The 26,229-nt window shown below is 44.2% G+C and overlaps 3 protein-coding genes across 7 annotated transcripts in view; 1 reads left to right on the forward strand and 2 right to left on the reverse strand.

Moving 5' to 3' along the window:
• Positions 1–10: 10 nt before the first annotated feature.
• Positions 11–2,406, reverse strand: LOC102089990 (nucleoside diphosphate kinase-like). The gene is given in 5 exon segments (NM_001282810.1): positions 11–254; positions 668–780; positions 1,332–1,433; positions 1,992–2,124; positions 2,352–2,406. Coding segments are annotated over 4 exon segments (462 nt in total). The 5' UTR covers positions 2,121–2,124; positions 2,352–2,406; the 3' UTR covers positions 11–136.
• A 695-nt stretch (positions 2,407–3,101) lies between these two features.
• LOC102089814 (nucleoside diphosphate kinase-like) lies at positions 3,102–7,399 on the reverse strand. Of its 2 annotated transcripts, XM_065034807.1 has the most exons (6): positions 7,001–7,133; positions 6,221–6,353; positions 5,621–5,722; positions 4,773–4,885; positions 4,292–4,429; positions 3,102–3,531 (listed from the first exon to the last, which is right to left on the reverse strand). In XM_065034807.1, exons 2-5 carry the CDS (start codon positions 6,347–6,349, stop codon positions 4,312–4,314), a joined length of 462 nt encoding a protein of 153 aa, XP_064890879.1. In that variant the 5' UTR covers positions 6,350–6,353; positions 7,001–7,133; the 3' UTR covers positions 3,102–3,531; positions 4,292–4,311. The 2 variants fall into 2 exon arrangements, with proteins under 2 accessions (XP_064890879.1, XP_064890880.1); XM_065034808.1 differs by lacking the exon at positions 7,001–7,133 and adding an exon at positions 7,333–7,399 and having other exon boundaries at positions 3,102–4,429.
• A 3,870-nt stretch (positions 7,400–11,269) lies between these two features.
• SPAG9 (sperm associated antigen 9) overlaps positions 11,270–26,229 on the forward strand; it is a 62,658-nt gene continuing 47,698 nt past the window's right edge. For 3 of the 4 annotated variants that reach the window (XM_065034792.1, XM_065034791.1, XM_065034793.1), the window contains exons 1-2: positions 11,271–11,718; positions 17,918–18,038. In XM_065034792.1, the coding sequence (XP_064890864.1) occupies positions 11,413–11,718; positions 17,918–18,038 (427 nt within the window). In that variant the 5' untranslated portion in view covers positions 11,271–11,412. Of the gene's footprint in view, positions 11,719–17,917; positions 18,039–26,229 lie in introns of all 4 variants that reach the window. The other variant, XM_065034790.1, reaches the window with a different exon arrangement.

Consider the following 26,229-nt stretch of genomic DNA (forward strand, 5'->3'; position numbering starts at 1 on the left):
ACACAACCAATTAGTTCATATCCATTTATTCGACAGCACTGAAATGACTAAGCTAACCGTGGTGGGGGTTGCTCCCACGTCCCTGCCTGGAGTGATGTGATGCGTTCACAAGGCACAGTTCATCACAGCAACTCTTTCACTCATAGATCCAATCATGGGCACAAGATTTGAAGTCGATGAGCTCTGCAGGCTTGAACCACAGGTTGATCTCCTTCTGGGCGCTTTCTACGGAGTCACTGCCGTGAATGATGTTTCTGGGGAAGGAGATAAACATATTGTTTCATATAAAAATACACTTTCAGCAACCTGTATTTCTCCATAAGGAAAAACTGAGATGAAGCAGCTAGAGCTCTGGGACTATGCCTGCAGGTATAGATATTCAAATATCTACTAGAGGAGCTAATTCAGCCAGACGGGGGGACTACGGCTACTCCCTAATACCAGCCAATGCCCCCGACTGATCTTACATGGAGCTCTGATGAGGGGCTGTGTTTCAAAAAAAAGTCAGTTTTGTACCAAGCCATTTTCTTAAGTGGCAGTTATGGACTGTGACCTGCAAATAAAATACCGTCAGACTAGCATCTCTGCCAACAATTTGGAATTTCTAGAATAAAATACTACCACTACTGAGGCTTTAACATCCACTGATAACAAACTGAGCACAAACCTTCCTACTTGAATGCAGAAGTCGCCACGGATGGTACCAGGCTTGGAGTCAGCAGGGTTTGTTTCCCCCAGCATTACTCTCCCAGTTTTAACCACGTTGAGTCCTTCCCATACCTTAAGGAAAAAAGACAAACCCTATTAATCCGTGCTTATACAAAATACCAAAGCTTTTCTCTGCTAATAACTTACACTTAGTAAAGAAACACCCTCCCTGCAGCGGTGGGATAAGAACAGCCTGATGACGTACAGACCCTCCTAGGTTGGGATGTAGTCTGAACCAAGGGAGATGCTATGAGGACAGTTTTGTTGGGTTTTGGGGCAGTGCAAAAATGAATGGCACAGAACATGGATTTCTGTGAGAGGACGATCCCACAGCCCAACCCTTTTCCCCCCAAACAGAAGATTACAAGACTGTCTTTCAGGAATTCTGCTTAATCTATGCTAAGTCTTTCAATATGCAATTTATAGGTGCACACTTTCCTTAAGTAGTAACTTCTTACTTGATTGTCTCCATTTTAGTTTTGGTTTTATTGTGCCACTATAAGAACTGGGTAGCTTGAAAGAGCGTTTCCTTAACAGTATATCTGAATATTTTTAAGTAATGTACAGAGTGAGACAAATATATTAAACAATGTCCTCTTCAAAGTTAAAATCAAGCTGCTTACCATGGCCACAATGGGGCCGGAGTTCATGTATTTGACCAACCCAGGGTAGAATGGTCGGTCTTTGAGGTCAATGTAATGTTGCTTGAGAAGTTCTTCAGAGGCCTTTAAAAGGACAGATAAACATTAAATATCACTTCAAAATCTCATCCCAGAAAAGCTGTAAGACTACAGCAATAAAGACCAGACTCACCAGTCATTCATATTATCTACAGTAGCTGTGATGCTTTTATGGGCTTCAATGAAAGCCACGATGTAACATTAAGGAGCGCGTGAAACGCTATTTTTTTGTAGTAGTGTCATTGTTGCGAGTTGTCAAAATTATTACTTTGCTTTAGATTAATCCTCAGCAATAAGGCGAGGACACGATGTCTGGGCTGCACTACCTGCTGCAGCCTTTCGGCCAAGGTCATTTCAGCTCGCTCCATCAGGCCGCGTTAAGCCATCCGAGCAAATTTTGTTTCCTTAGGAAATGGCAGAGATAGAAAACGTGGCCTGACGTGTGACGCGGTACGTCCAGCTCTTGGCGAACACAGCATCAGAGTCCCGTTCTGATGCAGGAAGAGCCGCATAGGAAGATGTACAAGTATACACTGAAGTACCTGCTGTGGCAGGTGAGGGGCCAGCGCTCGGGCGGTGCGACTCCCGGGCGCAGGGACTTACGTGCACGAACTTCATGCCCACCAGCCGGAATCCCTTCTGCTCGAACCGCTTGATGATCTCTCCCACCAGCCCCCGCTGGACGCCGTCGGGTTTGATGGCGATGAAGGTCCTCTCGCAGTTGGCGGCCATGGCGCTGCGGGCACAGCGATGCGCTCGGCTCAGGCCCGGGCCCAAGGTCGGAAGGAGCCGCCGCCCGCCCCGCCATGGCGGCTCAGGACCCACGTGGCACCGGCTGGCGCTGGCCCTTCCCCGGGCCCGCGGGGCCCCGCTCCCGGCCCGGCCCTGCCCTCCCCTGCCCTCCGCTCCGCTCCGCCGCGGCCGGGCGCTGTCCCCTCCCCGGGCCCGCCGCGCCGCCCTCACCTCTCCGGAGCTCCCGCAGCCGCTGCCGCCCGCACCGCAGCCGCCGAAGAAAGAGGAGGTGGAGGCGGCGGGCGGGCCCCGGATCCCCCGCCCTGCGGAGAGGAGGAGCCGCCCGGCTTGCGGCGCTTGGGGGCGGGCGCGGCGGGGCTGGGGGCTCGTCTGGGAGCCCGCCCGCCCACACCCGCCAGACCGCGCTGCCGGGCCCGGGCCCGGGCCCGTTCGGCCGGCGGACGCTGCTCCGGGCTGCCCCGAACCCCCGGCAGCTGCTGGCCGGGCTGTGCCCAGGGGCACCTGTCGCCTTCCCCGCCCCCGCACTGGGGTTATTGGCTTCCAGTTGCATCAGCGGCGGAGCGAGCCTTTTCCTTTAGAAAGATAGGGATGTTTAACCACACCGAACCGCCCAGCGCAGGGCGAGAAAGATGGTGGAGTGGAGCATCTCCCGTGTGAGGAAAGGCTGAGGGAGCTGGGGCTCTGGAGCTGGACAAGAGGAGACTGAGGGGTGACCTCATACACGTTTACAGATATCTAAAGGGTGAGTGTCAGGAGGATGGAGCCAGGCTCTTCTCAGTGACAACCAATGATAGGACAAGGGGTAATGGGTTCAAACTGGAACACAGGAGGTTCCACTTACATTTGAGAAGAAACTTCTTCCCAGTGAGGGTGCCAGAGCCTGGAACAGGCTGCCCAGGGAGTTTGTTCCCTCGCCTAATAGTCATTAATTAGCTTTTAGACAATATAATGAAAATTACCTTTTATTTCACTTAAACGGCAAATGTTTTATTTTGTGCCCTCCCTTTTTAGGAGTCTGACATCTTCACAAAGCATTGAATTCAACATTCATTGCACAGTTTAACGTTTGAAACAAGAACTCGCTGTAGGAAAAAATCTAGGAGTTTGAACAACTTCATTAAACTCTTGCTTTTAATGAATACAATGCTGCAGATAAATAAATACATAATATTGACCCCAACACATTTCTTTTTCCTCATCCAGCACAGCTAGTGAGTATTTGTTGTTAAAATTCCTGCAGGAGGCCAATAGGTTTCTCCGATAGGCGCACACACCTCTGCTGAAGCACATTTAGCAGTATGATGACTCTATTTCTTTACGTGATTAAATAAATAGATAAAAAATAATGCTATAGTCACTCCTGAAATACCTTATCCAAGAACAGCTTGCTCTGGAGTTCCAGCTGTTAGGGAAAGAACACTAATAAGGACGCAGCTTAATTATTGGCTGTTCAGTCGGTAAAACAAACCTCGCTCTTGTTGCTCTGTCAAGGTCAGGAGTGCTACGGTGACAGGGCTGAAGGTGGATCTCCCTCACTCATCCTCACATTAATCCCCTTTTCACAAAAAAGGGCATTTTGGAAAGCCTGGTGTATTAATCCTTCCTTTAAAAGCTAAATAAATCCCATGTGGGGAAAAAAAAGGCAAGTTGAAACAGTGTGAATCTAGAGGAAAGGTGTCATTTTAATCACAGCCGCGCTCTGTGTCACAAATAAGCATTTTTCTGCAGCTGTTTTGGGCATGGGGATTCGCTTGATATCAAGTTCAATCCTCAACGTTCAGCCACACTATCAGTGTACTTACATAACAGCAGTTGTCCTCTAACGTTTTGACGAAATTAACTGAACCATTTGCCTATTTATTTATAAAAAAACCCTTACCACTTTTTTTCTGTTTATCAGAATACCCTCTTTGAGTACAGAGTGTGTCAGGAAAATCTATGTGTTACGTGTCATTAACTATGAAAGTTTTACTTCTCTGTGTTTCCATCTCTTATCTCTCACCCCCAGAAGCAGCTTTTTAAAAGTACAATTCCACCAAAGCGGCAGCAAACACTGACTGTATTTAATATTTACTACAGAGCAACTTCACAGATTTCTGGGACGGGTTTCTAGCAGTTAATACGAAGCTAGAGGCTGGCCGTAAGGATACCCGAAGGTGTAGGCTCCGTTTTACTCATAGATCCATTCATGAGCACAGCTTCTGTAATCCACCAGTTCTTCAGGAGCGAACCACAAGTTGATCTCTGTCTCAGCACTTTCTACAGAATCACTTCCGTGAATGATGTTCCTAGGAAAAGCAAAGGTGGATATAGAAGTAATAGAATCCTTGAACTCAAAGCAAGCTTTGTTTTTTAAAGCAGTCTCCATGCTAGAGAGAAGTTGTGTGTAATTGTGAAGCGGCGGCCGGCACAGAGCGTGCGGGCCCAGCTTTGCTCATCACTTTTGTCAACGGGGAAGACCACAAATGGACTTTCATCTTTGGATCATGGCCTTACCTGGGCGCAGGGAACGGCAGCTCCGTGCGCGAGATAGAGAAGGATGGAGCGCAGTTCCTGCCTATATCATGACATATATCATGATATACCACCGGACATTTAGTGTTAGATTATACCAACAGTTTGAAAATGTACCTTCCAACTTGAACGCAGAGGTCACCGCGAATAGTGCCAGGCTTTGAATCGAATGGATTAGTTTCCCCCAGCATCACTCTTCCAGTCTTAACCACGTTAAGACCTTCCCACACCTCAAAAAAAAAATCCATTGAGATTATTACATTTTAGCAGTAAAGGAGAAAGAGTTAATCACACCTTACAGAATTACACAATGCTGCCCATCACGGCACAAATCACCAACTGAATTTCCTAATAGCAAGACATAATTTATCGCCAGTTTGTCTGTCAGATTCTTGAAGTGTTTGCTGAAGTTCTCCCTTTCCACACAATCCTCTCCCAGCAAGGATGGGAAGAGGACAATTTGAAATCTCAGTATTGTGAACAGCCTTACAAACTGGCTGCTCACTGGAGATCTGGACCTCCAGCTCAACTATTTTACAAATGCACTATCAAGCTGGAAATAAACAAAAGGAAAAAATCCCTTCTAATGAAGTTAAGACTGAAAAATATTTTCAAAGTTAGTATAGCTTAGTAGTATAGCAAAAATATTTCACCATTTTTCAGCTTGCTTAATGCATGGCATTTCATAGCGGGTTTTTTGTGCAGGTTTACTGTTTCTCAAGGTCTGAGCGTTGGTTGAGCCTTCAGCCCTGCACTCTTCCTCAACATATGGACTCACAGGAGAGAAAGATCATGAAAAAAGATTAAGGGAAAAGGAGTTAAGAGTACACCTTCCTAATTACAGTGTTTGGATCCAGGTTTCTAAGTCTTTTAAACTAGAATTCAATAGGTAACACAATCTCATTGCAGGTAAGACAATTAAACAGTAAACATTTCTTAATTGAGCTTCATTTTTAAGAACTCACCATAGCTACCACAGGTCCAGAGTGCATATACTGCACCAGACCATCGTAGAACGGCCGGTCCTTCAGGTCAATGTAGTGTTCTCTCAGAAGGTCTTCAGAGGCCTGCATTAAAAACCAACCAACCAACCAACAAAAGCTTACTGTAAGAGCTTAAGAGCACACTGAAATCACATAGATTAACCACAGAGCAATATTAATCCTAAAACTTGCACGCACTTGGAAATGCAGCATTTCTGGCATGTTCCTAGTACTTCTGGTCGATACGAATTTGAACTGTTTGCTTTAACTACACCTGGACTTGGAAAGAAGCTTTACAATACAGACAGTTTATGTGAGCTGGTACTTGTTAGGTATGAGATGCACCTAAAGGAACACTCTCTTCAGACTAAGGACATCAAGTTACTAAAATTAGCATGCTTAGCATGTCTAAAGCATTTAGCCAGAGCTGAGAATTGGAACTTTTCCAAAATATCCAAAAAGACTCCTCGAAATTTCAGGTTTAATTGTTCTGAAGGCTGCGTTTGTCAGTACGGCACGCTGCTCTACTTTAAGGCTGCAGTTTGTATGAAAAAGGAGACATACAAATTAAGGAAGGCTCACGTGTATTAGTTTCATGGCCACCAGTTTGAAACCTTTCTGTTCAAAGCGCTTGATGATTTCTCCCACCAGTCCCCGCTGGACTCCGTCAGGCTTGATAGCGATGAACGTGCGCTCGGCAATAGAAGCCATTGTCCTAAGGAGAAAGGGAATAAAAGTCACTATTCCAGGACCAGCAGGCAAGTGCAATCACAGTCCTGTATCACGTGTAATATCAGCTGCTATTATAATTAAATCAGCCGCAGCTCAAGGTCATTAACCCACGATCTGCACTGATTTGATAAATCAACCATTGTACATGGGTTTTCACAAGCGCTACAAAAGTTTAAAAGAATAACAGTGTGGCAAATATAGAAACAAGTACTTAGCAAATATTTAAATCAGAAAAACTAAATGGAATGGAAGGTAAAGATTGTCATAGACACAGCTCCAAGTGCAGCGTGGGAGGCTGCAATTTAGGGTGAAGTAGGCTGGATAAATCCATAGGCATCATTTTAATCTGTAAACCAATTTTACTGGAGTTTTTTTGTTTCGTTTTGCTGCAAGTGTGTTTCTGGACGCAGATAACATATGGACACAGATAACATATGGATGCAGGCCCGGGGGGCTGCAGGGGAGGGTGGCACTGGACCCGGTGTTAATGATTCGTGCCGTTTCAGTAAGGCGCTGAAACGGGCCGGGGTGCAGCCCCCGCCCGGGCGCGGAGGGGAGACCCTTCTGCCGAACCGCGGGTGTCCTGCCTCCCGCTCCCCACCGCCGTCCCCCCGCCGCCGCCCCGCTCACCTGCTGGCGGCCCCGCTTGGCTCTGGCGGGCCCGGCTGGCTCTGGCGGGCCCGGTGCCGCAGCCGGGGCCGGTCAAGCCGCGGCTTAACCCGGAGCCGCCCCCGCCGGGGCCGCCACCTCGGGCCGGCCGGTTGCCATGGCGACGGCGCGGCCTCCCGCCTGCAGGGGGCGCTGCCGCGGGCCCCGCCATGTCGCCGGCCCGGCCCCCGGGGACACCCCCGGGACACCCCCCCGGGACCGCCCCACGGGTGTCAGCCTGCACCTCCCCTCCTCATCCGCTAAGGGGATTTGGGTCGCTGCGCCCTTTTGACCTCCCAGCGCGTCCGTCTGACCTGTCACCGCCTGTGGCACCCGCAGCGGCCGCAGCTCCGGGCGCACGGTGCCTGCTGGCGCTTTACACCATCGGCGGCTCATTTTCTGTTTTGCAGGGTGTTTAAAGTGAGGATGCAAGGGAAACGCCCTTTTCCAGCAATTCAGTCTTAGCCGCCGAATCTAATTTTTATTTAACAAAGGCACACCAAATTATTTAAATAAAGATCACATCATCGAATCGTAGAATCGTTTTGTTGGAAAAGACCTTTAAGATCACCAAGTCCCACTATTAACCTAGCACTGTCACACCAAGTTCCCTCTTTAAGGAAGGCAATTGTTTTTTTCCCTGGTTACACTATATTAAATCTCCAAGTCAAAACACCCTTCAACAATTTACCCCTTCACTGTTGTGCCTTGAGCATCCCATTCCCTTCGAGAGATCTGCGGATAAAACATCTGGACACGTGAGTTCTTGCATTCTCAGTGTGTCCTGCTGAGAGGAAATCCCTGCCTGTCCTGGTTTTGTTTCTTAAACCAGGATGAACTCCCCCGGCTCTCCTCCCTGGCTCTTCCTGAAAGCAAAATAACGTGGATTTCAGGTCCCTCTGGGCAGGATTTAGCTGCTGCTTAACAGGGCTTTGAGCTCAGCTTTTTGACAGCACAGATTTCCTTACTTGGGAACCCTTCCCTACAATCCACCACGTATCCACGTCTTTTGGTTCTGGTGGGAGAATCTAGATCTCACGTAAGTATCTATTCAACCAACCTGTTTACCAGTATTCAGGGGTCTTTTTTTCCAGGTATGATCAGACTCTGATTACTCATTTTTCCAAGGTCTCTGATTTAATGAACGGTCTTTTAAAAGCCACAGCATTGTACATTCTAGCAAGTCCCCCTTAAAGTTATGTTGGACTTAGAATGTCTGTCAATCCACTACATTCTGTATACACATTTATTTAAGACGTTTCATGCTACTAAAACAAGCTCTAATACTGTAATCCTCACTAAGGCAAAAAAATATTTAATAATAGAAAAAAGGCCTCTAGAAACAGGATGTTTAGAATAATATTTCCTCAAAAGCAGCAACAGGACATTTATTTCCAACCCGGTTAAAACCATGTCATTTAGCGATTAAAGCTCAGACGCGCCATAAGGTGGACAAGCGCTATTTGCAGCTTTACCACAGTCTGCTGGGTGATCTTTGCCAAGTCTTTTAACCTCATTTTGAGACTAATCCACGATTAGCAGAGCGTGTCGTGCATTATCACAAGCATGCTTCCTTGTTATTTTTAATCTGTAAATGAACAGCTTTCCTACTTGTTGAAAATTCTACCAAAACTACTAAATTACATTGGAAATTACATGTTTACCTAAAATGCAAAGAAGTAGTCAGTCTAGGCAAATAATTTCCTAAAAACAGATGGATCACGGGAAGAGAAAGCAAAGACCTTCAAAGTCCTCAGTGAGTGAACTAAGTATAATTACTGAGCTCAGGCCATTTAAACATTATTTCAGACTTGTAAGCCTGACAAGTCCCAGTTAAGCTCTTCTCACCCCATACTGATTCAAGGGCTAATTTTCTTCCCTGATAAATTGTAAATCAATTTACTTTCAAATAAACTGCTCTTTCTAGGGATAGCGAATATATTTTTTTTCTTATTATCCTGAAAACTAATTTATTTTTCAGGAAGTTATTTCCCCACGAGTGTGAATTGCATTTTACTGTAGTAGTTACCACAGACAGCCACTGCTTTCAAAGCTACAAAGACAGTACTATCAGGTTTCTTTATTCTGTTTCACGTGCTTGATTAGTTTACTAAATTGACAGGTCATCAGGTCTCTTAATGTCCTGGCAAGCAACTAGGATATAATTCCATAACTTCTATTTTAATCCGTCCCTGACTTTGCGATGTCACACCGACTACGAGGTTCACATCACAGAATGTGATCACGGTGACTGTCAATAAGATATGTTTTCACACCACTTGAAACTTGGCTCCCAGGTCATTTTTCTAATGTTCCTCTTTTTAAATACTTCATTTATCCATGGTGGAAAAGCCTCAGGTAACTAGAAATGAAACAGGAGCACAAATGGCTCTGTTCTACCTGTGCTTGCCTGTCTGGCTGCAGCTCTAACGGCAACCGCCTGCCTGTTCAGTGATGGACTTGCTCCAGCTGTGAAAGAAAACCGCATCTGTCAATTTTGCTAATAGAAACAGGATAAAAATAGCACATCCTCAGAGACCCTTCCCTTAAAGGCTGTCAGCAGACACCTTGACCCATTTTTGCCGTCTGTCAGAACGTACACCTTTTGAGCTGACGTATTTGTGCAATTTGCCGAGCGTGATGGCGATAACTATAAAACGCTACAGAGAAAATGATCTCTGCTACAATTCAAGATGCTGTGTCTTTTTAACCTCCCAATAATCTGCAGTTGTTTAGAATTGTCCTCACACTATGCAGTATTACACATGAATAACGTGGTGTGGTCTGCGTTGAAAAGTCCACTGTAATTATTAAGAGACATAGCCAGGCAACCTCATCCCGAGAGCAGAGTGGAGCCACCTCACAACTCCAACTGGTTGTTGTCTTCCTACAAGGTTTATTCAGGCTCACTAAAAAACCCACACAAGTCAATAACCCCCAGCCCAAAGGCTCTTGGTGCCTCTGCAACTCAGACAGTGAGGGAAATGGGAAACTACGTGTGACCCGAAGGGAGAGAGCAATTCTGACAGGAGCAAGTAAAGATGAAGTCTTTTCTCTCGTCATTCCTGCGCAGACCCACTAGCTTAGTACATAAAGACAATGCATCACATGCATTTAAAGCACAGTTACTGTCTTAGGATTAGTCCAATTGAGAGAAAATACTGTGCAAACCTCTACTGCTCTCCAGTGGAAATCAATGCAATAACCACAGTTAAACTTCCACCAGTTCTCAGGCTTCTGCATGTTTTAAAACACTCATTTCTTTGTTCCTGCACTGTCAATAGGCCACTCAGCTCCTCAGCTCCCTTGTATGTGAAATACTTTTACTTAATGATCATGATTTCCCCAAATATTAATTGTATGATAAAAATGAGGGAAGTGAAACAACTCCAAAACTTTTGAATGTCACTAGATGTTTTCAAATTTATAGTTAATGTCTAGATCAGCTCACATTGTTCCTATGACTGAGCACATAATCTGGAACGGACTTCAGTTTTCCAAATCCCAGGAAAACCAATTTCTGTTGGCAAGTGCAAGGTGCTTTTAAAGTTGGATTATTGCTAAGAGAACAGGATTTCTGATTTTAATTTATCTAGAGACCTTATTAGAAAGAAAAGGTCTTTTGGCTGTCGGAGATGAGCCAACACAACAACCCAAGCAGCGTTCGTGAGCTGCCAAGTCCTCAAATCTCGTTTTAGCTCCGTCAGTCACCCCTAAATGAATCACTTGATCTATTTATGCCTCTGTGCGTGCAATAAATAAATAATAACGCTTCCATGTCAGCTGTCGGGCAGCATTTCCTCACATCCTCCACTCAAAGAGATGAAGATTAATCGTGCAACCTCTTATGCTCGCCTCACCCCTCCCCGCGGGGCCTCAGCGCCTCTTCTCCAGCCCCACAGCCCAATACCAAATCTCTCCCGGAGGCGAACACTCCGCCTGAGGGTCCGGCACCTCCCACCCCCAACACAGAGGCGCCTCCGCTTTTGCTCGGGTGACCCGCAGCGTGCCGCAGCCGCCCGGGCCCACCGCGCCGACCGCCTCGCTGCTGCGGGACGCGCCTTCCTGAGGAGCCGCACGGCAGCACCGGGCGCCCGCCACCGCCGCCCGGCCACGCCCACCTCTCACAGGTCACGCCCACATCCTCGCCCGGCCCCGCCCCCCGCGCCGCTGCGGGCGATTGGTCGCCCCGCCCCTCCCACGTGACGCACGGCCCCGCCCCGGCGCGGCGGGTGAGGTCAGTGCCGTGCGCCGCAGCCGCTCTCCGCTCCGCCCCCCCGCCGCTCGCCCGGGCTGCAGGCGAGGCCTCGCCGCAGAGGGAGAAGGAGGCGCCGGGAGCGCTGAGCCGCCGCCGCCCCGCCGGGCCCCCCGAGGGAAGGCGCTCGCCGGCAGCCATGGAGCTGGCGGACGGCGTGGTGTACCAAGAGGACCCCGGCGGCCCCGGCCCCGCCATGATGTCGGAGCGGGTGTCCGGGCTGGCGGGCTCCATCTACCGCGAGTTCGAGCGGCTCATCGGGCGCTACGACGAGGAGGTGGTGGCCGAGCTGATGCCGCTGGTGGTGGCCGTCCTGGAGAACCTGGACTCGGTGTGCGCGCACAGCCAGGAGACCAGCGTGGAGCTGGAGCTGCTGCGGGACGACAACGAGCAGCTGCTCACGCAGTACGAGCGGGAGAAGGCGCTGCGCAAACAGGCCGAGGAGGTGAGGGCGGGCGCCGGGCCCAGCGGCTGAGGCGGGAGCGGAGCCGGTGGAGGGCGGGGGCCCGTTCCCGAGCGGGGCGGCGGCTCCGCGTTTCCTCCGTGGAGGCGGGGGGGACTTCCTGCCTTCGGGGCCGCCGTGGGCGGGGTGCTGGCGGCACCCGGGCTGCCCCGCGGTGGCTCCTACCGGCTCGCACGACCCCGCGGGGCGGCTCCGGTGTGAGGGGCCGGGAGCCGCCGGGGAGGGAGTTGAGGTCGCGCCGTGTGCGGGGAGAGCCCCGGCCCTGGCTGCTCCGGTGCCTCGGCGGAGCTGGTGCAGGCTGTGAAGGCGGCTGTGGCAGAGTTCTGTCCGTGCTGTCTGTCTGTCCAGGGGCCAGCGTGGCCCTTCCTGGGAGACTCTTAAATAGCTCTTCTGAAGCGCTGCTGCCCTGCCAGGCACCAGGTCCCTGGGAGAAAAGCAGCGCAAACATGGAACCCTGCACTGACAGCTCTGCGCTTTCGCTTTCCCTCGGGATTTTCCCCGTGGCAGGAGGTGGCTTGTCCATTTCACCCCAGTTGCGGAGGGTGTTTATAAAACAGAGTGAGAAGGCAGTGCAAAAAAATACAGCAATACAGGCTGTCTAGACTGTAGTTCTTCAAAGCTGGTACATAAAAGCTGCAGCCAGCAACAGGTGGTGTGGACTGTTCAATGGCAAAAACTCTGACTTAGTATATTACTATGAAAATTGAGATATGCGTATCTAAGAGTCACTTCAGCATAAATAAGAATGCGAAGCTTGCAAGATGATAACACAATACAGTAGAAAGCAGCTGTGCAGGTTAAATTCCTCCAGCTCATTGTCTTGCCAAACTCCTGTAGGAAATTGGATTGACAGCATTATCTGTAATAGAACAAGCCATCTTGTGTCTGTTTCCAGGCGTGGTGTCCTGTGCTTATCTCTGCAGTTGTTCTTACCTGATAAATTTTCCAAAAATCAGAAGAACAGCAATACTATGGGTGAAGACTATATTGACAACAAAAACTTACTTTAGAAAACGTGAGCCCTATACAAATATTTGTGTGCCTAGTATTTTTAAGTAAGTGAAAAATGTCTGCAAATTGTTCCAGGACTTCAGTAGTTTTCTATGAAGTAATGTGGTGTGAACAGTGTTCCCCAAACTCTTGGACCACCAAACCATTCATCCTCTTTGTCAAACCTGTACTTGTTTTACAGGACCTTATGGACTTCAGTCTGGCAACTATGGCCATAAAGACGTAATCCCTAGTTCTGACACAAGCTGCATGTAACAGACATTTTTTAGGAAACATATTTTATTTTTATTATTTATTTTATTTTTATTAGGAAACATATTTTATTTTTATCAGTAAGAAACTGATAAATAGTTTCTGAACTAATTCATGAGAAAATCAATCAGGCTCAAAACACGAGCAGCATTTGCCAGATTGAAGAAAGCAGGCCTTGGGCAGCAGAACAGAAACCGTAGTGATATGATGAAATAGAATACACTGTTAATTGTGTTGCTGTGCCTCTTCGGGAGCTGTATGTACTTCTGTTGGTAACTCACTTCAGTGTGATCTCCATTTCTTTGTGTCATGATAAATTAACTTGAGGGGCCAAGGATTATGCAGTCTAGAAACTAATACGCTGCAAACCAGCTTTACTGACACTTTCCAAGGTGCAGTTGGACCAAAGGCCGTGTTTTCAATTGTAGGCGCGAAGGTGATCTTTTTGGTACGTGCTGGGGTCAGTTCTGCTGTACATATGTGAAAATGTCTGGGATAGATAGAGCGTGGTGTGTATGAGGGGTACATGTGTTATTCAGACTTGATTGTCACAAACTGTTATTTTTTTGGATATTGAGGTAATCTGATCGGTACAGTATGGTTGAAACAAAAGGAGGGAATGTGAATATTGCACTTTGTCAACAAGTTATTGGCTTAGTGTGTTCCTTTCATTGTGCAGGTTGCTTGTATAATCTGGTGGTAAAATGGAGAATTTTGAGTTACTAAGTTTAATATTCTGTATCATCTAACTGTCCTGAAGAATTAACATATCTTCTTTTACTTTCTGCTTGCTGTTTTAGAAATTTTTATTTACAGTAGTATCTTGAGCAATATTAATGGTTTACTATTTAAATAGGAACCTCCTTATACCATTGTCCTAATTTGCCTCCTTTATTCGCTGTACTTAAAAAGTGTTGCTAAAGAAACATCTTGAAAGTTGTTGCTTGTGGACTTTTCTTATAGTGACTTATTTCAGAAGTCCTGGGCCCGCTTTTCAGTCCTTCAGGTAACAGCAATGATCTTTTAAGTTGCCATAAATTCAGCTGTCTGATTTATTTTGTTGACATGGTCTGTATTGTGCCGTAGCTAACGAAATAGAGGAACCAGCTATTCTGCTGTCTTGCTTACAGTTCTGCGTAACTTCTCTTCCCACCGAGCGAGCGTTAGGCAGCGTGTCCTGCCACAAAGAACAGGGAGAGGAAGAAGGACTTGGGGTTCTGCTATTTAATACATAAGAAGTTTTACTTCTGTAGAAGTTTACTGCTCAGTACCTAGAGGTGTGTGTCTTAGCAGAAGGTGCTTTGTGTGGACTTGGGCACAGGATAAAATCTACTCCTTTTAGCCCTGTCAAGCTGTCTAATACATATATGTATATATATGAGCTTTTCTGCTGTTGGTGGGATTAAGCTGTTCTTGAAATCTAGTGTTCAATACATGGTTGCTACTTTTGCAATCAGGAAAATGAGTTTAAGTAGTAATGTAAACTTGATGACTGTCTTTTCTTACTGTTCCCAAAATTAGCTTTCTTCCTTAGGATTGTATGTTAAGTAAATACCCTGCAGGAAGAGTTTATTCTTAATTTGAGAGAACAAAATTGAGATCCGTTTTCCAGAAGGCTTGTTAACACAGTGTAGAAGTTACTAGGTTGTTTTGAGTTACATATATTTTTCTCTACCCAAAGTCCAGCTGAGCTGGCTTCATCGCTCATCTTGTCTACCTGCTCCGGGAAGAACAAACCATTGCCTGAAAAGTTGCCATCGCTGCAATAAAAGGCCGTGTCATAGGGTAAGAGAGGCTGCCAAGGAGGTGGAACCTGACATCAGATCTGCTCAGTATTGCACCTGGATCGTGTGACAGGAAAACAAGTTAACATATCAGGAAACAGAAGATGACATAAATGTAGGGAGAAACGTTTCATTTGACTACTGCTGTATAGCAAAGTGATTAAGTAGTTTTATACATGAGACAGGGCTCCAAATGCATAGGCTGGGCTGTGTCATTGTGTTGTCTGAATTAATATTTATTGCAATGACTATTGCTGTAAACTTTAAGTTAAAAAATAATTACATAAATATTTCAGAATCTTATTTGTGAAGTGCATTTTCCATGCTTTTTATTGAAGGCCTTTAAGAACAGGTTGGACAAATGACTGTCTGAAATGACACAGTTGATACTGCTTGAAGAAAATGGGAATGATTAAATGGGAGTCACCAAACATACTTTGTGAACGTATCACAGGCCTGGATTTCAGCAGTAGGGACGTGCATCATATCCCGTGCTTGCTCCTCATTGTGTTCTAATCAAAATTGGGATCCAGGCATCAGTGCTGAGCATCAGAGCCTTGAAACAAGATGACCTTTTAAGGGCTCTTCCAGCCATATCTTCTGTAATCTTGTGGTGTTTGGTGTGATTGTTTTAAAGACATGTTGGTGTTCTTTAGTTCTAAACAAACAAAAAACAGCCAAATAAACCTTTCTTCTTGTTAGAGTTGTAAGATATGGTTCTGTGCCTTAGGCAGTATGTCGCTTATAATGTGGAAGGCTAGATTTTTAAATATTTTTTTAACGTCTGCTTTGTTGTTTTGTGTAGCCAGTAGTTTGGGTTGAAATAAAGTCTGGTATCCATACACTGAGTGGCTAACATGTTCCTACATGTGCTGCTGAATGTACTTTAAATGATGCAGATGTTGGTGCAGTATTTGAGTGTATTGTCAATGTAAATGAAAAAAAACAAGTATTTTAATATGGGTGTTCAGCTGGTGGTTCATCTGACTAGTCCTTCCATCATAGTCATACGGGCTTAGTCAGGATGAGCTGATCCATCTCCTGGGGCTCTGCCTGTGTTAATGCTATCACGGGAAGGAGAGACAAAATCAAATAGAAACATTCAAAGTCTAAAGTATTCAATCTGTGATTTGATCCGGTGTCGTTTTCAGCAGAGGAAAAAGAGTTGCTCAGCTCTAATTATAAAAGTGCTTTGAAGAGTTGTAATTTAAATCCTAACTTCAACAAAATTATGGTAAACTAGTGGAAAATAACCAAACCATTTAATACAAACCCACTTTCAGTAGTTGCAGTTGAAGAACGTAGAGGAAACACAAAATTATATCTATCTTTAGTTCATGAGTAACAATGACATTGACGACTTTGAACGGCTGTTTGGTCAGAAGTAGAATTGTCACTGGCCTTTTGCAAGTAATGAAACACATCTGACTTTTGGAAATCATCAGAAAAGCAACTAAACAAAGATGTTACAGTTTTATATTTCTTCTTTCATGTTTTCCCATGTTTAATTTAACAAACTACGTTTGTCTTAAGCCCCAGCACCAAATTTGTGTCAAACTTTGAAGCCTTTTTTAAAAAAGGAGTCCACTAAGAATAAGCCAGGCATGACTTGAGCCTTTAATATAAAAGGGGTAAAACACTTGTATCACTTTACTACAAAGGAGTAATTAAAGAATTTTAAAGTTTGAGTTTTTTAGTGTTAAGTCAACAAACTCATATTCCCAAACTCTGGAGGGTGGAAGGACTTTGGCACATCTTTCTGAAGCAGGGGAAGAACTCGTTTGAAGTGGTGGAACCCGAAGCGGCGCTACCTGGGCTGGGATCAGCTCTTCCTCAGTTGTTTCACGGTTTGACTTCAAGCACGGTCATATGAACCCCGCGCCTGGTCCTGTGATAGCTGTGGAGAGCTTGTCTGAAAGGAACTCTTGTTCCCCTTGGGTTTTGATGCATTTCTACATCTGAAGTAAACTTCAAGCAAAACTCCTTGTGCTGACCCTGCTAAACTGAAGCTCTTTCATAGGGTTACAAGTTTCTGCTTTGGTAAAAACTATCAACCACATTGTCTAAAACTTAGTAGTAGCCTATTAAAAGTTGATGTGTGAGCTTTTGAAGTATTTTTCCCACTGAGTTTTCCTAGCAATACATAAGGAAAAAAATATATCCAAATCACCTATAGCATTACTATTTTTAAGTTGCTGTCTCCTCTGCCTCTTTGTTCCTGTGCGGTACCCACCTGCAGCTTGCTTTCTGACCCTTGAGCTGGCTTGCATGTATTTAGATGTTTTTTCTGCAAGGGCTCTGCTGTGCTTTTCCTCCCTGTACTTAAGCCTTGTGCATAACTGGTGTTTGTGGCCTTGCCTTTTCTCCGCAGCACAGAATGGGGAGCACTACGTGACCTCAGACATTTACAGCCATCAGAGGTGTTCTTTGTGCTGCCAGTACACACTGAATTTCTTGCTAAGATAAACAGCAAAAAAATATGCTTTTTAGAACTTCCATAAGGATGAACTGGTAGCTTTAATGTTATAAAATGTAAACACTTGTATATGAACCAGTGAACTTGGTAAGATTTTAAGTGAGACACTTGGTTAAACCAGGGTAGATGATGGTGATCAACGCAACTATAGAGTGTCTGTAAATAGTTTTCTAAGCAGTTGACAGATTGCAGGAGCTGGTTGTGAGGTATAACATTCCATTAAGACTTTGAGCATTTTGTAATGTATCAAATGATAACAGAAATTGGGTGGGAATCAAAAATAACCTGTAGTTTTGGTTGGTGCTGTTGCTGGCTGTGCCTCTACCATTGTGTACAGGTGAAAGGACCTTCAATGGTGCTCAGTCAAACCTGAGGGTGCCAGGACTTTTTCACATGCAGTGTTGGCAGGCAAGTGTGTGGAGTAAGGAAAGAGTGAAATAATTAATACTGATGTTAATCCTGCTTGTACCCCGCTTTGCTGTGCGGGGCTGCTGTGTTGTCTCCTACCTGCTGCTTGAAGCAAAAGTTGTTCTGCTTAAAAACCAATCTGGGAATGACTGTATCTGTTCTTTCTCATTGGAGAAGGAATTTTGTTCATGCCTTTAAAAAAGTTTTCCTTTCATTGTTGAAGCTAACTTCACTTTTTTATTTTAATTAGAAATTCATCGAGTTTGAAGATTCCCAAGAACAAGAGAAAAAGGACTTGCAAACCAGAGTGGAAGCGCTGGAATCACAAACTCGACAGCTTGAGCTAAAAGCAAAAAACTATGCTGATCAAAGTAAGTAAAGTATATTGTGCTCCTCTTAAAGCGATATTAGTGCATTTTAGATTTCATTCTGCAAAATGTTAACACATATGCTGAGTATCTATGCTAATTCCTGTATTTTGGCAGATAACTGTGTTTAACTCTTGGGCAAGTTTGTTTTCCTTAGAATTAAGGCAAACAAATCAGCTTGTGACTTGTAATCTGATTCTTCTGATCTCCGAGTTGTTTTGCTTTCCTTTTTGACCACGCTATTTTCATGTTTAGCAACTTTTTCAGAAGATATTTAGAACTTATTCCCTTGTTAGTGATTATAAAATAAGCTAATTTTCTTGCCATTAAACTGTTGTCTGTGCTGAAAATCGATGTCGCTACTGGAATGAGAATGCCATTGACGCTGATTCTCATTAGCTTTTGTATGATTTTTAGGGAATTATTTATTTCTATGAGGCAATTAGTTTTAACAGAGAAAGTTAAGGCAGAACACTTCTGCTTTTAGAGCTGCTCTGTGTGAGTTACAAAAGGGTGTGTAAGTTTTGCAATAAGGTAACAATGGTCTGTTGTCCTGAAATACTGAAAGTTACCATGTGGATATATTGTATTTTAGACATTCTGCTGGACCGCTTCTTAGCGGTTACACAGTCATTGACTGAAACATGGTCACCAGTTTGTCTATTTATAGTTGAGTAAAGGGTAGAGGAAAAAAATACTCAAACCCACAGAAATCTTATCTTATTTCATCTCCCACACCTCACAGTCTTACATTGAAGATGAAATACCTGTGCTGCTAATGATGAACTATTTTTTTTCCTGTGAGTCTGTTAAACATACAACAAAGGTTACGATGTTTGGGTTTTTTATTTAACGTTTTAGCACAGGTTAGAAATAATTATCAATGTGAATTAATGTGAACGCTTTGTCAAGCTTCTAAGCTGGCTTCTATTGACACAAGGCTAGTCTGTTAATTAATATACAGCTTTTATTGCTGGGCCATGCAGAAATGTAAAGTAAGACTGTATCAAGCTTGATAAGGTTGAGATGAGATCAGTCTCTAAAAACAGAGTCCCTGTTGTTAAAGTAGCTTCTTTTCACTATTCTTTCTTCCTTTATTTATATTCAGTCACCTTTCCTGCCCGTAACACAAGGAATTATACTTCTCCTTTTCAACCTAAGGTATAATAATCTTTCTGTGAAGTTTAATTTTCAACAGCATGAGTGAACCGACAGCAGGGTAGAAATGAGTGTGCACTAGGGTTAAGATTAACGTAGGTGACACTCAGAGCTGAATCTTTGAGATTTGAATGGTTTAGAATGCTGTTGGCAAATCTTCAAGGGATGTATGTTTTCAGGTCCGTTGCAGTTAAAATGTTCTTGTATTCTATACAGACAGTGATGCAGGAACACTTCAGGCAGTCCTTGCTAGTGAAAACCAGGATGTTTGATTTCCAGCAGTGTGTCTTTATAGATGTAGTCAAGCTAAAATGGATAACTGTAAAGCGTATTTTAGAGACTTGTATCAGAAACACTCTAATTCTTGTGAACTGAGGTGTGTGTGTGTAAAAAGCAGCAGAAGAGGAGAAAAGAAAACATTGGAATGGGTTGAGTGGTCTGTTTTGGTGCAAGGGACACGGTTTGCAGAAAGTCTGTGCTCTAAGCCACAGCCCAACCAGCCTGTTAATGGGAAACCCTGTACTCTGACAACAGGATTATGACATCAAGATTGCACCATGTCCTATATGCCATTAGTTTTTCTGTTAATACAATAAAAAGTACAAATTACTTGCACAAACAAGAAAGAATTTGGATTCTGGCAATGTATGTGGCATTATACCTGGAGTTTTTATTGTAGAAGATGGACTTATATACTAATGTACATAATGTTATTTTATATTGTTCTGTGAATTCGTGTGATGTTCTTTTTTTGCCTTGAATATTAAGCCGTCAAATAAATGTATGATTACATTGTGCGTGTATCATGTTAATGGAAGTATTCACATGAGAACCACTGGATGTTGGCTAGAACTATTTTTTTGGTAAGAAATACTGTTGTTGAGACACCTATCATAACAGCATAAAGTTCTGGTGATAAAACATTGACTTTAAACAATTCAAAAATCTTTTTATTTGGGGAAAACCTTCTGTGAGAGCAAAGATGTAACTTTGGAGAAACCATAGAGCCATGTTGAACGTTGAGTTTTGCTTATGATTTGGGTTGGTAACTTGTCTGGGACAACACGAAAGACTCTGACGAGATTTGAGACGCTGCTGATGCCGAGCAAGATCAAAGGGGACAAACACAGTTGTTGAACACTTAAAGAATATTATGCAAGTGAACTGGTTTTAGTGATCTAAATTTCTAGGGGGTGAAAACCATCCTCTTGTACATATTCCTGAAGTAGTCCAACTCTACTGCATTGTCTTGTTTTCTGTTTTATAGGCAAGGTGATTTGCATGCCCTGTGATACCAAAGATACCGAAGTGTCAAGTTAATTCACTGGATGTGGCTACAAGTTTTCTAGCTAGAATTCCTTTTTTCTTATACTTCCCGTACTATTGCCTGCGCATCTACACCAGTCTGTGGTATTGCCCACTGGTACTGCATCAACATTAAAAATAGTGGTAGTATTAGCATTGATGATAATTGCAAACACCTTGCACAGAGCAAGCAAGTCAATGAAAGCTGGCTTTGCTTTTTTGTGTTGGAGTACAAAATTTGAGATAGGAACATCAATTTGATTTAATTAATAGTTTAGAATAGAAAACAGCTAAGACGCGGTCCCATATAATGATTTAGCTACGAGACTTCTTGTTTCTTGTAGAGAGCTTCTAGTGCTGTATGTGTTTTTCCTCAAACGAGGTGTGTGAGAACAAGTTTTGGCCATTAAAAGGTTTCGGCTGTTCCCTTGAGAACTGTCCATCCTGAACATTTAGCGAAGACTAATTAACCCTGGGAGAGCGCAGCTCCTCAGTTACACAGTAGCGTTCAGCATCATTCTATGTGCTTAAACACACATGGCAGTTAAAATTGCTCCAGAAACTGTGGTTGTGTCATGACTTAAATGATAATTCTTGGGTTTTTGCTGTCTTAGTGAACACGACACTAAAAAAAACCAAAGAGAAATATTTCTTTGCACTTTAATTTATCATGTGGGATTATATTCATAGCTGCATATTCAACCGGCTGGGTTGGCATATATCTGGTGTTTGAAATTAAAGAAGTTAAATAAGCTTATTCTGCGTCAACCATTATACCAAGTTCCTGTGGTTCGCTGACTTGTTTTTCCCCTGAATTATGAATTTAAGCAGTTGCTGTCAGCTGTGTCCTAGATGAGTGAACTCCTGTGATTTACTCTTTCATAGGAGGGAATGGAAATGGGAGAGATGACAACATGACCTGGTGGCACTGCTGGGAGGATTGTGAGCAACCATAGGTGATGAAATCCCGAATACGGGGGCAGATGCGCAGGGAGTCACCACTCCTGTATGATATACAGAGCTCGGTCCTGGTATCGTGTGGGTTGTGGCGGTTGCATAAGTTAAGTTTGCTGCCAAAAAATGGTGCAATGTTGCATCCTGGGATATTTTGGCAAACTTTACAACTGCTTAAGAGCAGAGGGGTAAGGATTCGTGACTTCTGCTGGCGTGCAGGGGTGTGCTGCAGTGGTGGGGTCCTTTGGCCTGCGCCCCATCTCCTCATGTCACCTTGCAGTGCTGCTCTTTGTGACTCCCATGCTTTCCCTCTGCCCTCGCCTCCGTTGCTGGCAGCGTTACCTCTGGAGGGTCTGGGGACAATGTTGGGACAAGCAGAGTTTTCGGAGCTCTTACTGTCAGTATTTAACAGACTTTTACTGGTGTGAGCAAGTGGTGGTGGTGGTTGGGTTTTTTGTTGTGTTTTTTTCATTTCCTTGGGTTTTTTTTGGTTTTATGACTTGACTATACTTTCATGGACTATTTCTTTTCTCAACAGCAGAGGGCACCTCTGAATATTGTGCAGGTGCACCAAGCGTGGAAGTAGCAGGTTTTCAAAAAGGTTTACTGTTTAAATTATGTTCTCCTCCTTCCCTTCCACTTCAGTGATGTGTCTGAGGCAGACACCGGTCTTGGGTATAATCTTAAACATTTCTTACAAGAGCTTAAATATATCTGTCTTGCACATTATTTCAAGTCTTTGCGATGAGACCCCTAGCTCTGCTTGTAGCCAGTTTTCAGCATCAGAATGTTTCAAATTTCAACCTTGAATATGGAAAACTAGGTACATTGAACTGTTAAAAAAACTTGCAATAGGACCATGCAGCTTGCTTGTCCAGCAACACTCTGTGAGGGGAAATGTGCTGCTTTGGGGACTGTTATAGCATAATAAAGGGTAAGTGCCTGTCAGTCCTCACGTGATGTGCCACTGAATCTTGTGGGGGCTCTGAAGGTTTAATTTATTTCCTTTCCTTGCCTCCCTTTTTGGGAAACTGCGTTCCTTCTATGTGCTATAGGCTGTAGGTTAGGGAAGTTTTTTAGAGTAAAAGATGACTGTAGTGGATTTTGACTTCCCCCAGGAATGGAGCAGCTTTCGAGTGTGCTTTCTGGGGGAATCATTCTCAGAATAATGTATTTACAAGAGAATCTGAAAAACGTGATGTCTACGTGGTTGAAGTGCTTTCTGATGGAGGTGGTAGGCTGGGGGAGTGGAAAGATTTGGTTCCTTTTCTGGATCTGCCTAGTATTAAATTACAACCGAGGTGTCACGCTGCATCTGACAGGACAACCAAGGCACAGATATATTTCCATACCTCATAAGTTTTGATAAACCTTAACTTTGTTATTTATGCTCAAGTTAGAGTGTTTAGGGAAAATTACATGTTTAAAAAAAACAAAACCCAAACAAACAGAAACCCCACAAAACCCAAACAAACAAAAACACCACAAAACCCCAACAAACCAAGACAACAGCTCTTGATCTTCAGAGCTGCAAATGTTGTGACACAACTTTTTGGGGTGGTGGTATTTCCCACATCAGGTGACATTGTGCAGCAACTGATACTGCTTGCTGCAGGTTTTATTTGGCATATGAGACACACGTTTTAGCAGCTGACCCGAAAACATGCGGATTTGTTTTCCTTGGAAGCTAAACAGGACTACGGCTTTCACTGGCTTCAAGAGAAAATGCAAGACCAGGTTCTGTTGTGATTCTTCTGCAGACATTGGGCTGTTTGGTATTTTATCTGAGCTCTTCAGATCCCAGCATTATTCTAATGTACACTCGGGTAGAAAACCTCTTGATGTACAGTCTGTAGGCATCTGATACTCTGGATAACCTGTGCAGAGCTCCAGCAGCAGTTTAACACAGACTGATCTAGTTAACAAGGAGACTTTAATAGGAACTTTCAGCTGTGAAGCTTAACATTGTTTGAGATTTGCCTTGTGAGTTGCGTATCTACGCACGTGATGATGTGAGTAACTAAATGGGTATAAAATGTATCTGTCAGTAATGCTATTTCTAGGTATGGCTCAGCTGTAGTGTCGATTCTGAACAATACAAGAAAGCTTTTCAATAGATCATTGAAAGATATTTAAAAGTGAAGGTTTGGTCAGTGGGGGTTTGGATTGTTCCTACATGTTATTCAAAGGCTGGAAACAGCAGAACTAATCTTATTTCCAACAAAGGAAGAGAACAGCTTGGCATCTTGTATTTCGTGATTAACGAATGTGGAGTTTGCTGTTTGCCATGTTTTCCTCAGTGCAGCCATTTCTCCTCTGCGTTGGTTCGTTTACAAGGCAGATTCCCCCCTGCCCTTCCCTATGCTGTCCCTCAAGGCATCCTTTACTAAACTTGAAGAATCTTCCTATAAGGAGTGTGAGCATCGAAGTGTGCTGGAAAGGAAGGTTTGGTTTCTGACCCATGCATTTCTCCGGTACTTTCCTGGCTGCCTTGTGAAGTGACGGGTGTACCTGTGTCCTGGGAACCCGTGTTCCACTAGATGGAGCGGAGGGCACAGTTGCCGGCTCAGGACCTTGCACCACGTCAGGCTGCCAGAGCAGAGGCTGAAATAAAATGGAGCAGTGACTGGCCTGCTTTAAACTCGTCTATTAATACACCTGAACAAAAGTTGTCCTCAGAGGAGGAGGTTGAAATCCACTGGTATATCATTAACTGCTCATGTACTTTTTTTAAATTAAGGGAGTGTTGCACTAGTGGTTTAGGTGTTGGAGTTTGTTATAATAATTCTATTGCTGTAAATATTACAGCAATGAAGCAAAAGGCTTTAAATGTCCTTTAGATTCTTTCATTCCTGAATTGTCACCTGTTACCTGGCTTTAGAAACAAATCCAGTCTGCTGTGGCTTCTATGTTCATGCTGACTTCAAATGTCATGTTCAGTATTGTCTAAAAGTTACTTGCTGCAATAGCCAAGTGTATCGACGAAGCATCTCAGTGTTTTCAAAACAGTCAATCAAAACTTTTGTCAGTGAAACCAAGTTTTGGCCACAGATGAGGCGAGAGGTTGGTACCAGATCCAAATGATTTTTAATTTGAATTTGGGTAGAAGTTGGCTTATTTATATCCTTGTTCACTTGAATTTCAACCGTTGTGAGAGACCTTCTGGCATATGGTTGTCTGTATATTAAATGATTGTAGCAGAATATTTAAGATGACTTTTTTATTTTAAAAGCTTTATGTCAGGTTTTTGGTGATAAATTACAGTGATTTTTGTGGGTCTGAGACACAGTGGATACTTGAACTGCCTGTATGTGTCGGGGATAAGACCATGTAGCTGTTACATGCTGATATTTGTTATTGACAGAGTGTTCTTGGCAGCTAAATTATCTTCACAATTTTTAGTGCCCTATTCCTTAAACTGAGGTCTATAGTTCACAATCGCTAAGAGCTACTTGAAGACGTCAGTCTTGCCAAGAATTTATCACTTATTTTACAAGTCAGTTTTGTTTGTTGCTTATTTCCAGGTCTTAGCACTTCCAGGTTAAATACTTGTGTTCTGGTTTCAGCTGAGATGGACTTAATTTTCTTCCTAGTAGCTGGTATAGTGCTGTGTTTCAGGCTTAGGATGACAAGTGTTGGTGACACACTGATGTTTGAGTTGTTGCTGAGCAATCAAGGACTTTTCAGCTTCTCGTACTCTTACTCTCTTAATCAAGGAATTAGCTTCTCATACTGACCCCCCAAAGAGAAGGTGGGGAGTGCACAGGGCGTTGGGAGGGGACACAGCCGGGCCAGCTGGCCCCAGCTGACCAAAGGGACGTTCCACACCATATGACATTGTGCCCAATATATAAACTTGAGGGAAGAAGGAAGAGAGGACACGTTCAGAGTGAGGGCATCTGTCTTCCCAAGTAACCGTTCCGTGTGGTGGAGCCTTGCTGTCCTGGAGATGGCTGAACACCTCACCTGCCGGTGGGCCGTGGTGAATGAATTCCTTGGTTTGCTTTGCGTGCACATGCAGCTTTTGCTTTATGTATTAAACTGTCCTTATCTCAACCCATGAGTTTTTTCACTTTTAGTCTTCTGTTTCCTTCCCCTGTCCCACTGCAGGGGAGTGAGAGAGCAGCTGTGTGGGGTTTAGTTGCTGGCTGAGGTTAAACTACAACTTGTTTGGTATCTTCAGTCCCTGTTTCAGTCCATGGTTGATGTATGTGCTCTTCAGCAACTACTTAATAGGTCATAAGGTCCTCCTGGATGATTGGATTGATTATGCTTGATCTCTATCTTAACTTTGGTATAGGACCAGCTTCTAAGAATGGAGCTGGATGAAAGGAGGGCCTTCAGATAGTCTTAGGCTAGGAAAGGCTTCTTAATGAGCTGGATCTCCATCCTGGTTTGCATAGCAGGAACTTGTAACTCCTCTTGAAGGCATCATACTGGTTGGATTTGGCATTCTAGCAGGTTTGTTTCTCTTTCTCCCCCTCAGGCTTATCAGCAGTTTGAGGCAGAGGACAACATACAGATGGAGGGTGTTCCAAACTTGGTAAAAGCCATCAGACTTGGGAGGTAAGCCCTGATTTTTGAACAGGCAGGGTGGGCAGCTTTGCTGCCTAATTCTTCGTAATGCTCTCAGGAGGCAGAGACTCCAAAGGCTTCTCTCTAGTTTACTATGATATCTAAACTTCCATCTTTAGGCTTGATTGGTTTGATTTGAGAGAACATCGGTTAGGACTGGTACTTCAAGACATTGAGTGTGTAAGGATATTGACAGTGCTGG

This window comes from Columba livia, chromosome 18 (genome assembly GCF_036013475.1).
Source record: "Columba livia isolate bColLiv1 breed racing homer chromosome 18, bColLiv1.pat.W.v2, whole genome shotgun sequence".
Taxonomy (NCBI): Eukaryota; Metazoa; Chordata; class Aves; order Columbiformes; family Columbidae; genus Columba; species Columba livia.